Below are 12,435 nucleotides of genomic sequence, written 5' to 3'. Positions count from 1 at the left end.
GTTACAGCGCTCATTAATTTCCAACTCAGATTTGGTCTAAATATTCCCTTTCCCCAAGGCAGGGCTGTTCATTTCCAGCTTCGAGGCCTTTCATTCACACAAACACCCTAGAGGAGCAGCTCTGTCTACACACACACACACACACACAAACACCTCCCATCCCCCTCCTCACCTACAATACCAAGCACCCACTCTCATTGCCATACACCCGAATGGAGCATAGGTTCTCCTGAGCTCCTGGAAAATACCGACTTCCCCGCCAAGAGGACTGCTCTACAACTAGAATTAACACTATCTCTAATTTTTATTTTGTATCCACACTGCACTGAGTATTGTAGAGAGTATTTACAGGACATCAGAAAATACATTTTAGAGTAGAATATGATCTAGTATTTATTGATCTCATACTGTGTGCCCAGAACTATGATACTATGAAAAAGGAAAACAAATTTTTAGGGGCCGCTGTCTCCAGGTAGTTCCTTTTTCTTTTTCTCTTTAATTGTGGTATAAAGCGCATAACGTAAAATCTATCATCTTAACCATTTTTAAGTGTACAGTTCAATAGTGTTAAATATATTCACATTGTTGTGCAATCATTACGACCATCTACCTCCAGAACTTTTTCATCTCGCAAAACTGGAACTCTGACCCATTAAACAACTCCCCATTTCCTCCTCCTCCCAGCCCCTGGCAACCACCGTTATACTTTCTGTTTCTATGACTTTGACTCTTCCAGATGCCTCATATAAGTGGAATCATACAGTATTTGTCTTTTTGCAATTGGCTTATTTCACATAGCATAATGTCCTCAAGGTTCATCCAGGTTGTTCCTTTTTTTTTTTTTTAATTTTTTCATGGAAAAATTTGAACATATACAAGAGTAGAGACAAGTATAATGAGCCTCTATGTACTCACCATCCACTTTAAGATTTATCGCCTCGTATTCAATCTTATTTCATCTATACCCCTACCCACCTACAGCCCCTCAAAATCACAGGATTATTTTGAAGCAATTCATGGAATTTTAATTCAAACTGGGGAGGATTTCCTGGCAGTCCAGTGGTTAAGACTTGGTGCTTTCACTGCTGTGGGCCTGGGTTCAATCCCTGGTCAGGGAGCTAAGATCCCGCAAGCTGTGCGGTACGGCCAAAAAAAAAATCAAACTGGGGAAACAACTCTCTATTAATGTGACATTTAAGGCTATTATTGTATTTATCCATCCAAAAATATACATTTTTTTCACATCTCTGAAATTTAGATGCATTGTACAATTGACGGCATTATTATAGTTTAATTTGCAGTGTTTTGTTTGTTTCTTTTTTTAAATTAATTAATTCATTTTATTTATTGATTTTTGGCTGTGTTGGGTCTTCGCCGCTGTGTGGGCTTTCTCCAGTTGTGGTGAGCGGGGCCTCCTCTTCATTGCGGTGCGCGGGCCTCTCACCGTGGCGGCCTCTCCCGTTGAGGAGCACAGGCCCCAGGCCCGCGGGCTTCAGTAGTTGTGGCTCGCGGGCTCCAGAGAGCAGGCTCAGTAGTTGCGGTGCACAGGCCCAGCTGCTGCGTGGCATGTGGGATCCTCCCGGACCAGGGCCCGAACCCATGTCCCCTGCATTGGCAGGCGGACTCCCAACCACTGCGCCACCAGAGAAGCCCTTGTTTGTTTCTTGACAGTACAAAAAGTAATGGTGCATCTTAAAACTGATGAAATAAGATGGTAAACCATACCATGCAGTATTTTGTTATGTTCTAAATCGTGTGTTTATATTCTAACAACTCTAAGACTTCAGTTAAAGAGAGATCGGCATGAACTCAAAAAGGCAGGGAAACTTCACGGTAGTAATGCACTTAAGCTGGGCAGGAGAGAGAAATTTGGATTTATGTCAGGTAGGAAAAAGAAGGACTCCCAGTCCATGAATAGGCTTGGACAGAGACACTGAGGTAGAAATAAGCATGGGATCCTCAGAGTAAGAGGCTTGGCCTGGGCAGTAAGTTCAGGCAGACCCGGCGGGAGTGGATTGTGAAAGCTCTTGACAGAGTATAGAGTAGACGGAGAGAAAGGGGAGGCTCTCAGAGGTTTCTTCTGCCTGAAGGACCTTGTATCTCCCCAACACTGAGGCAGTGCTCAGCTGTCCCCCAAAGGCCTGGCCTCAGTGACTGTCAAGGCTTGGGGAGCACCTCTCTCCTTTGAACTGTAATATTATCATTTGTCCACACCACTTTTTTTTTAGCAATACAATATATATTACCTTGTATAGTTTTAATCTTTACATTTTTTTTTCTATTTTTAAAGTTTATTTCACAAGCAACATCATTAGAACAACAGATTTTTCTTAAAGAAACATCACCCCAAAGTCTACCACTCTAGCAAATGAACTCTTCATTTTCCCACGTACCTTACAGTTTTTGTCCATTTAGGTTGTTATTCATCCTTTAAATGGACACGTGCCCTCTCCCCAGGTAGAATCTGGTCTCTATGACTGCAGAGTCAGCATTCACATCTTTCATGCCATTGTATTCCCGGTGCTTGGTACTGTCCTTAAGCAACATAGGCCTATTAGGAGCATGAAAGGAGTGAAAGGTAAAGACAGCCACACTCAAGTAACTTTTGTCTCCTTAAGGAAGTCTGACAGAAGACAGTTTCATTGATAAAAGAAGGAGGTGTTGAGAAAAGGGACTGATGGAAGAAATACTTCAAAGTTCTAGTAGGTGTGGGAGACTAATTAGAATCCAGGGATGAGGGAAAGGAATAAATCAAAGATGATTTAAAGTCTGGCTCACTAGGACAATGATAATGTCATTGATGCATGTGGGGAAGTTGGGGGGGTGGCTCAGGAAAGATGAACGTGGTTTTAGTCACAAGCTGGAAGTGACAGTGAGATATCTAAGGAAAAAAGGTATAATGCATAGTCTGTGGAGTTTTCCAAGAGAGAGGGAATTGAGTTAGTAGATAGAAACAGCATAGTTGCAAATGCTTCCTGCCTTGTTTGAGTCTTATCATAGTCCTCCCCTAACTCTGTCATCCCAGGTTGTTTACACAGAACGATTTGAAAGTAAACGGGGCCTCGACTCGTCCTCCATTAACCTGGTCCGCTGCTCACATTTCAAGAGCATGGACACAAGCCAGACTATGTCCGATGACCAAGTGCCGTACATAACATCTTCCACATCCCAGAGAAATCCAAACTATAAGGAGGTGGAGAAAGTTTGGCTTTCTGATGACCCCTCTAGGAGCATGTCGATCACACTCCCTGATGCTTCTGAAACTCAGGTCGGGGGTAGAACACCCCTGCCTTACTCGACTTCATCTCTTCTACCCAGCATCCACACCATCATCCTGGACTTCTCCATGGTACGTCTTGTGGATGCACAGGCTTTGGTCATACTAAGACAGGTAAGTACTAAGGAGGCTTTCACAAGAACGCTGATCCCCTCCTACCACCACCATCCCAGCCCTGATCCTGATTGAATCCTGTTAGTCACTGATCAGCTGCTCTGTGACTCCTAGGCCACTAGGAACTTGAGCACCAAAGACAGTTTAAGATCAACCAGAATAAAAAGAAAATGAAGCAACTCTGATTTACTAAACTAGGGTTGGTTCCCTAACCATGGCATATTATTTCTCAAGGACTGAAAAATAGGAAACTCTTAACACCATTGAAACAGCAATCTGTGCCACACCCAGCAACTCCCAGCGTATCCTGGGAATTAGCTACAAAAAATGTCAAGGAATAGGTTCAAATGCTACAGAAGAAAGTTCACAAGGAATTCTCCACTATTCAGCTGCTCTAAAAGGCACCCAGGTTTGAAGAAGTTGTGATGAAATGACACCCCAGGCGTGGGGCCGCCCGGTCCGGTACCTGTAAGGATCTTCCCCAGTTCCTTCTTCATTGCCTGCATCTTTGGGTGAAAAGGGCAGGAAAGATTTTTCCTTCAAAGCTATGTTCCCTGAGTCCTGGCTTCTCTCCCACTTTCTGGTTTCTCAGACAGATTTCATTTCTCTCCTTCTTGTACAATATGGACAGTTTAGGTGCACAACTAACCATATTGACTTTATTGTTTAATGTCTCATAAGTACAGTGTCTTTTTTTTTCAAGCCAGCTTATCTCAGTTTTTAGTCCTCTATGTCACTCTTGCTCCTGTTGGCGATGGCTCAGGTTTACACATCCTGAACCCACTTGCTTCCTGGCTTTAACTGCACCCACCTTTTTTTTTTTTTAATTTATTTAATTTATTTATTTTTGGCTGCATTGGGTCTTTGTTGCTGCGCGCGGGCTTTCTCTAGTTGCGGCGAGCAGGGGCTACGCTTCGTTGTGGTGCGTGGGCTTCTCACTGCGGTGGCTTCTCTTGTTGCGGAGCACGGGCTCTAGGCGTGCGGGCTTCAGTAGTTGTGGCACACGGGCTCTAGAGCGCAGGCTCAGTAGCTGTGGCACACGGCCTTAGTTGCTCGGTGGCATGTGGGATCTTCTCGGACCAGGGCTTGAACCCGTGTCCCCTGCATTGGCAGGCGATTCTTAACCACTGTCCGTCCCCCCCCACAACTTTTTTTTGAGATATGCTCCTTTGGCTGACTTTCCTTCTTGTATCCTCAGATTCCATTTTAACAAAATATTTATAAATATTTTATCCTACGTCTTATTCCTAAGTGAATATGATTCTGTCTTAAGTGAGTCCAGCTCCTCTTTGGTCTAAGGCAATAGGAAGCTTGTCATAGCAGAAAGAACTCTGATTGGTGGTCTGTGGATGTGTGCTCTGTCCTGGCTTTACTACCACTCACTGTCCATCAGACCCGAGGTAACTTAATAAATTGCACTGGGTCTTGGTTTCCTCATCTATAAAATGAGAGGCTTAGAAGAGATTTACATTAAGGGCTTTCCCATCCATGAGACCCTCTCCCCACCAACACCCCACCCCCACTCCATTTGCAGGCTCAAATATACTTGATAATGTCTTATCTTTGGGACTTTTCCATCTTAGGTTGTACTACTGGGCTGTGTTCTCTTCTCCCAGTCTTACACTGTAGCTGTAGCTTTAGATTTCACTGACTACACTATCGAATGCCTCTTACATGCCAGACTGAGTTGAGCACATTTATATACACTATCTCATTTAGTTTTCACAACAGCCCTGAGAGACAAGCCATATTTCCCCCTAAGAGTCCTGGGCTCGCAGTTAGGAAGGGGCCTGTCCAGCACTGGAACTTAAAGCCTCTGACTTTGTATCACTCTTCCCCCTGTTCTGTAGTATAATTGGGCCAAGCTTTCCTCTCTCCTCTCATCTTCCATTTTTTGGAGGCACCATATGTTCTGGTCCTTGGCATGACCCTTCCATCAACCTGGCCTACGTTGATGATTTTCTGCTCCAGCCCCATCATTGAGGCAATGTCTGGCACCTTAACTTTGCAGCCTTCAGAGATTCACGGTACACCCTCACACTTTAAAAATGCAGGTTTCCCCCTAGGTGTCTGGCTCTGTGTGTGTTCAGGTTTGGTTTGTACCTTCTGTGGTCAGAGCATTTGAGAAGAATGATTTCTTTGACACTGGCATCACCGAGGCCCAGCTGTTCCTCACCCTCCATGACGCTGTGCTGTTTGCTTTGTTCTATCCCGCCTTGTTGGAGGAAGTCATTATGTTTTGTTTACTTTATAATTGAAAACTTGAACCCACTAAGGAAAATCCCAGTAGTTGTTCTTATTAGAGACAACCACTCCATTTAAGCTTCTTCTTAATTCACAGGATTTCAATCTCCTGTTGTTTGTCATTTAGAGTATGTCTATAGTGGCTCTTTACCAAATAACTTTATGATTTACTGTATGATCAAGAATGACTTTCTTGTTTCCCCTTGGTAGTGAAAGAAGTAGAGTCTGTCTGTTTTGTTTCTTTTGACACTCCAACTTAGTGCCCAGGGTGGGAACCTGTTGGGTCTTAGAGTATTAAGGTGAGTGGTGACTTCTTTTGAATTGAACGTTAAGATTTATAGCTCCAGAGCATATATATATATATGTATAGGCTGAAGTATATACTTGAGGTCAGTGTCTGATGTTTTACTAAATTCAAATACAACTTTGCAGAGCAGCTCTGAATATGATCCTCAGGGTTCCTGAATACCATTCCCAACTATATCAGTTGACCATCTCTGGGCCACATTTTGCCACCTCTGCTTAGTGGACTCCAGAGAGAAGGGGGTCACGTGCAAACACTAAGCAATAATACCAAGATACGATTGTTCATGAGGCCCGTTCAGTGTGTCCCCATCACACCTGTGCCTGTGTCTATCCTAGCACTGTCCTCATGTAAACATTTATCTCTTTATGTGAACTGTTTCCCCACTTAAGACCATGGGCAACCCTCCCTGTCACTCCCCACCCCACACAAGACCATCTGATTCTCTTTTGTATTCTGGCACTTCAGGCATTTCCTGGCATAAAGCAGTTCACTCATCAAATGTTTACAGAGCTGAATGGGGTGGGGATGCAAAGGTACATATACCCCAGACAAGTGAATGACCAAAGAGGTTTTAAAACTCAGCTAATTAAAAGGCCCTTTCCTCTACTGAGTGTGAAGATCTCTAAAACTGGCTTACTCTCTCCCCCCCAGATGTTCAATGCTTTCCAAAACGCCAACATCTTGGTGCTTATTGCAGGGTGTCACTGTGAGTATCCTTCATCTTATGAACAGGGCTGTGTTTTGTACCCTGGATCCTCTCCTCCCCAGGTGTCTGACCCTGTGTGTGTTCCCGGTTTGGTTTGTAGCTTCTGTGGTCAGGGCACTTGAGAAGAATGACTTCTTTGATGCTGGCATCACCAAGGCCCAGCTGTTCCTCACCCTCCACGATGCTGTGCTGTTTGCTTTGTCAAGGAAGTTGCCAGAGTCCTCCGAGTTAAGTGTGGATGAATCGGAGACAGTGATACAAGAAGCCTACTCAGAAACAGACAAGGTTGGATGATGTGAAGCATCGGAGTGGGGAGTGGTGTGGCAGTGAGGTAGGAGGAGACACCTAATCAGATAGAGATGAGCAACGTCCAGGAAAGGTTTCTGAGTGTGGCTGTCCCAGAATTTGAAATGTTGAAAGGCTCCCTTACCAGTTGGTAAATAGCAGTAAACCTGAGTCCCAGGTTCCCACACTGCCATAGCATCTGGGTGTCATTCAGGATCCTTTCCCAACTGAAGAGGGGTTACCCAACCCAGCAGAGGCCTCAAGGATCTTTTTACAGCAGGCTTGGTTAGTGCCAGTGCCATACCAATTAATAAATATTTTAAATACTCCCTTGGCTATCCCTGTAGAATCCCCCACCACCACCACCCTTGGGATGGAAAATAAAACTGATGACCTAGCAGACGTAAAGATCTGCCAGTCTAACTCTATGGCTAGAGCAAAAGGTGGGGACTATAGACAGAGATAAAGCTAAAGAAGATAGCAGGAGGCCAGGTCATGAAGGGCTTGCGGAGGATTACATTAGGGGCTTGGAAAGACAAGTAAAATCAAGAAGACAAGATGTCCAGGAATGCTGACAAGACCACTGCTATTTAAATGGTTGACCATGAAATCCAGGCTGGCTAGAAAAACTAGAGAAGTTGGAAGTTATGGATTGATTGAGCCTGAAGCATGGTAAGTAACTGAGGAACCAGAGGGTGCAAAGAAGATGAAAAGCAAATTTAGGCCAGAAATATTTTCTACTTTGCCAGGAACCCATGCTTTCTGGTACCTTGAGTCCTACTGTATTCTGAAATTCCATGACTGTTCAAAAATTAAATCTAATTGGGAAGTTTTAACTCATCTAATTGTGTGTATTTCAGAAAGAAGAATCAAAACATAAAATGAGCAGCCGTCTTATAGAAGCCCCCAGAAGTAAAAGTCCAGCTTTCACCATACTCCAGGACCCAGTAACAGAGGAGGAATCAGAGCTAGACTTTGATCTGTATCCCATGCAGGAGTCAGAACAAGAGACTGGGCTAGATCCGGACCTAGACCTGGATCGCGAGATGGAGCCTGAGTCAGAGCTGGAGCCTGAATCTGAGCTGGATCCAGAGACAGAGACCAAGCCTGAGCCCACATCCAGGCCAAGGTCTCAGCAGCAGTACTAGCCTCCGTATCAGTCTATAACTCCCCAGTCCCCACCTCAGACTCAGCCTAGGACACAGTCAGTAGAGAGGAGGCATCAGCTTATGAATTCATTTACATCCCAGAGCAGCGCCAGTGAGGATACCTTGGAGATGAGCTAGGAATAAGGGGTCAGATTCCCTCAGCAAATCCTTCCCACCCAAATGGGGCCACTTGGTCTGGAGACGTAGGCTAGTTACAAACTAGCAGTACTTGCTTTGGGACTCCTCCACCTGTTGGCCTTCTTCCTTCCTCAGCGCTGGGATCTCACTCCCAGATCACAATACTAAACACCAAGAATTATCTCTGAATTCCTTATCCAGGTTCACTTCGTTTCACCTTCAGCAGATGTTCCACTGAAGGATTTCCTTCTTCACACCCCTCACCTCTGTGCTCTTTTTTTTTTCAGACCATCTCTAACTTATTCCTCTCATCTGTGTTCCCCTTTCTCTAAAGAGATGAGGCTCAAATAAAATACATAACTCTAGTTACATTTGGACCCTTCCTGCATCTTCTCCCTTTTCTGTATTCTGTATGCTGAAGGAAATGTCAGGTGGAAGAAATTCCAGAAGTAGGTAGACACGGGGCGGGGGAAGAGATGAGCAAGAACAAGAAAAACTGTGTAGCATTTGTACTTTATATGTTATCTTCACTGCACTGATACAGGGGGAAATAGGTTAAGTTAGGCCAGGCTGGGACTTCCCTGGTGGTCCAATGGTTAAGACTTTGTGCTTCCAATGAAGGGGGTGCGGGTTTGATCCCTGGTCGGGGAACTGAGATCCCAAATGTCGTGCAGTGTGGCAAAAAAAAAAAAAAGGCCAGCCTGTGAAGGCTTGTAGGCTATAAGCACTTTTGCCATCACTCCAAGGTCAGGATCTTATCCTGACAGTGTTTCAGAAGGCCAATAAGCTGTACCACCCAATGAGAATGTTAGCTCTATAGAACTCCCACTGGTCTTCAGATTCACATTCACCGTTGCTTCTTTCTTACAGGTTTTTAAGATCTGGGCAGTCTAGAATCTGTACTCTTGGTGGACCAAACAGTTAAAATCTGTGACAGACACAAACCCCTTAGGAATTGGAAAAGTCAATCAAATCACTAGTTTGGTCCAAATTCATTTAAAGAAATTTCCCCTCCTCCATTAAAAAAAATCTAGTATTAAGGTACAACCTGAAGAGAAATATAAACCCCTGGGCAAAGGCATTGGGAATACTGAATTTTATTTCCCACTCAGTAAACAAGATTCCCCTTGCTTAGAAAATCAACTTCTCTCACCTGTTAGATGAAAGAAATACTTGTTAAATTAAGTGTCTCTTATCACAGAGATAACAGGTGCATTTATTCATTCTACAAACATTCACTAAGCATCTGCTATATACACAGCACCCCAAACTGTGGGGTAAATAAAACAATATTATCCCTCCCTACTTTACACATGCATAAAGTGAGACATAAGTTTTGTAACTAGCCCAAGGTCATATACAATTGTACCCTAAAAGAGGTGGGAGCCCAAGTTACAAGCTTCATTTGTTCATGTTTACTCAACACATTTACTGAACTCCTACTATGTGCCAGCCACTGTCCCAGGTGCTGAAGACACAAAAATAAGCAGAATAGATGACAAAGATAATTATAAATTGTGATAAGTACCTTGACGGTAAAATACAGGAAACAAAGAAGGCATACATCAGGAGGACCTGAACCTATCTTGGGTGTCAAGGAAACTCTTCCTATGGTAATGACAATGACCTTGCATCTGAAGGATGAGAAAGAGCTAGACTGAAAGTAGGTTCCAATGACTGCTAGGAGGGCAGAACCAAATGGGGGACCAAGAGTGGTAACCATGGGTAAGTACAGAAGCTGGGCACCCAGGGACACAGCCAGATGGAGCCTAAGGGTGATTACCATGGCACCAAGGTCTCAACCAGAAACTGGTTCAAACCAGGCTGTCAGGGTGGCAGGAACAAGCATAGAAATGTTTCAAAACCAAGAAAACATTTCATATTTAAAACAGGAGACTAGGAAGTGCACGGAGAGCCCAGCTTCTGTGGGCTGCCGCCCTCTCGCTCCAGCTCCCTTCCATTCCCACATTTCCATCAGAGGAAGGTCTTTAAACACAGAACCAATGGCTTCTGACACTCTGGTTGAGTTTAGACTTCGGACCTTTCTGTTATAACTGCAACATAGCTAAATCTTGATTTTCATGCATGACCTCAGAAAGACCAACCTGATGCTTGGACTATAGTCTATCTTTAAAGCATATTCTCCATAAATCCATAGCATCCATCCCCTCCTGAAATAGTAAGATGAAGAAAAATGGTCAGTTGATTGTAAACAGTTCAGCATTAAAGAAAGGGTAAAGTGAGTAACAATTCAAAGGCTGAGTCTTCTTCCAAAATGCAGATTGCCTGAAATTCTAAGATGTTTCAAACTTTACAAAATGCCATGGTTTGGATTGGTTAGCTCACTTTTCATTGCGTGGTCATCATTGCAGATTTTATATCTCTAATAAGAAACTGGAGAAAAAATTTAAAGACTAAAAAACTAGTATAGGCCAGATCTGAAAGAGTATTTTTCTCCATTACTGAAAAAAATCTCAAAAGTAGTTTATGTTCTACAGTAAATGGGTTATGGGGCATGATTTTCACATATAAGAAATTAAGTGAAATCAATAGAACTGCAGAAAACTAGGTTTGGAAAAGAGATTGGTCAAAGTAGGTGACCCTAGGTGCTGTCTCTAAATATTAATACATTAAATGTCACAAAGCCCAGTGGATTGTGACTTGATCTTACCCATATCTGATTTAAATGACGGTTAGATGAGACTTTGGACTCAGACCTTTGAGTTGATGATATGTGAGAAGGACATAAAGTTTGGGGAACCAGAGATGGAATATTATGGTCTAAATGTTTGTGTCACCCAAAATTCACATGTTGAAATCCTAATCCCCAAGATAATGGTATTAGGAGATGGGGCCTTTGGGAGGTGATTAGGTCACTCTTACAATTATTAGTGGGATCAGTGCCCTTATAAAAGAGGCCTCAGAGAGATCCCTCCTCCCTTCCACTATATGAGGACACAGCAAGGAGACAGCCATCTATGAACCAGAAAGTGGGTTCTAAACAGACATCTAATCTGCCAGCACTTTGATCTTGGACTTCCCAGCCTCCAGAACTGTGGGAAATAAATTTCTGTTGTTTATAAGCCACCCAGTCTATGGTATTTTGTTATAGCAGCCCAAATGGACTAAGATGCCCAAGGACTTAACTATATTGCATCTAGATTCAACTCTCATTTATAGGTAGAAATAAAGGAAGTAATGGCATAATCCCAGGTCATTAAGGGTCTTGAGATTATAGAATCTCAGTGCTAAAAAGGACCATGAGGGTCATCTGGACCAATTTTACCCATCAAGTCTCTTACAATTAAATTTAATTTGGGACTTCCCTGGTGGTCCAGTGGTTAAGACCCTGCACTCCCAATGCAGGAGACACAGGTTCGATCCCTGGTCGGGGATCTAAGATCCCGCATGCCGCATGGTGCAGCCAAAATAAATAAATAAATACAAAAATAAATTTAATTCGACAAACACTTATTGGAAGACTCACCATACCCCAGATACTCTGTGTTTCCGTAATCTATTACTGCATAACAATCCACCCAAAATTTAGTGGCTTAAAACAATAGTCATGTATTTGTTCATTATTCTGCAATCTGGGCTGGGTTTAGCTAGGCCCATTCATGAGGCCGCAGTCATCTAGAGATTCACCTAGAAATTGAAGATGGGTTTACTCACAAGTCTTGACATCTCAGCTGGGATGGCTGGAAGAGCGGGAGGGTGGCCAGGCAGCCACCTCTCTCTCCACATAGTCTCTCTGGGAGGGTACCTGGACTTCACACAGCAGCTCAAGGCAGCGTGTCACCCGCCACATTCCACAGATCAAAGTAAGTGACAAGGCCAGCCATGATTCAATGTGAGGGCAAATACACTCCACTTCTTGAAGGGAAAATAATTTATGGCCATTTTTAATCTACCACACCATGATAAAAGAATGAATAGAATATGATATCTGCCCTCAAGGAGCTCCCAAGCTACAAACATGCGGGGAGAGAGTGTCATGCCTACTAAATGAAAAGGTGATAATGATGAGAGGTAAAGTGCTATAGAAATACAGATGACAGGAAGGGTTAGAAAGAATGTGGGTCAGGGAAAACTACTGAGAAGAAATGACATTTGAGCTGGGCATTGAGATTAAGTGGGATAAACACGAGACTCCCAATGGACCAAGGATGAGCAGAGGGTCGGGGCCACAGCTACTGTGGATCAAGTGTCCATC

General features: G+C 43.5%; 1 protein-coding gene across 9 annotated transcripts in view; it reads left to right on the top strand.

The window, feature by feature from the left end:
• The window catches only part of SLC26A8 (solute carrier family 26 member 8), a 66,270-nt gene extending 58,186 nt beyond the window's left edge, over nucleotides 1-8,084 (top strand). For all 9 annotated transcript variants that reach the window (XM_082346668.1, XM_082346666.1, XM_082346667.1 and 6 more), the window contains 4 exons: nucleotides 3,026-3,391; nucleotides 6,594-6,648; nucleotides 6,749-6,933; nucleotides 7,794-8,084. In XM_082346668.1, the coding sequence (XP_082202794.1) occupies nucleotides 3,026-3,391; nucleotides 6,594-6,648; nucleotides 6,749-6,933; nucleotides 7,794-8,081 (894 nt within the window). In that variant the 3' untranslated portion in view covers nucleotides 8,082-8,084. The remainder of the gene's footprint in view (nucleotides 1-3,025; nucleotides 3,392-6,593; nucleotides 6,649-6,748; nucleotides 6,934-7,793) is intronic.
• The last annotated feature ends 4,351 nt before the right edge of the window (nucleotides 8,085-12,435 follow it).

The sequence above is a fragment of the Balaenoptera borealis genome (assembly GCF_965194805.1).
Source record: "Balaenoptera borealis genome assembly, chromosome: 12".
NCBI lineage: Eukaryota > Metazoa > Chordata > Mammalia > Artiodactyla > Balaenopteridae > Balaenoptera > Balaenoptera borealis.
Note: the sequence above shows the minus strand (reverse complement) of the source record. Positions and strands in the feature narration are given on the sequence as shown.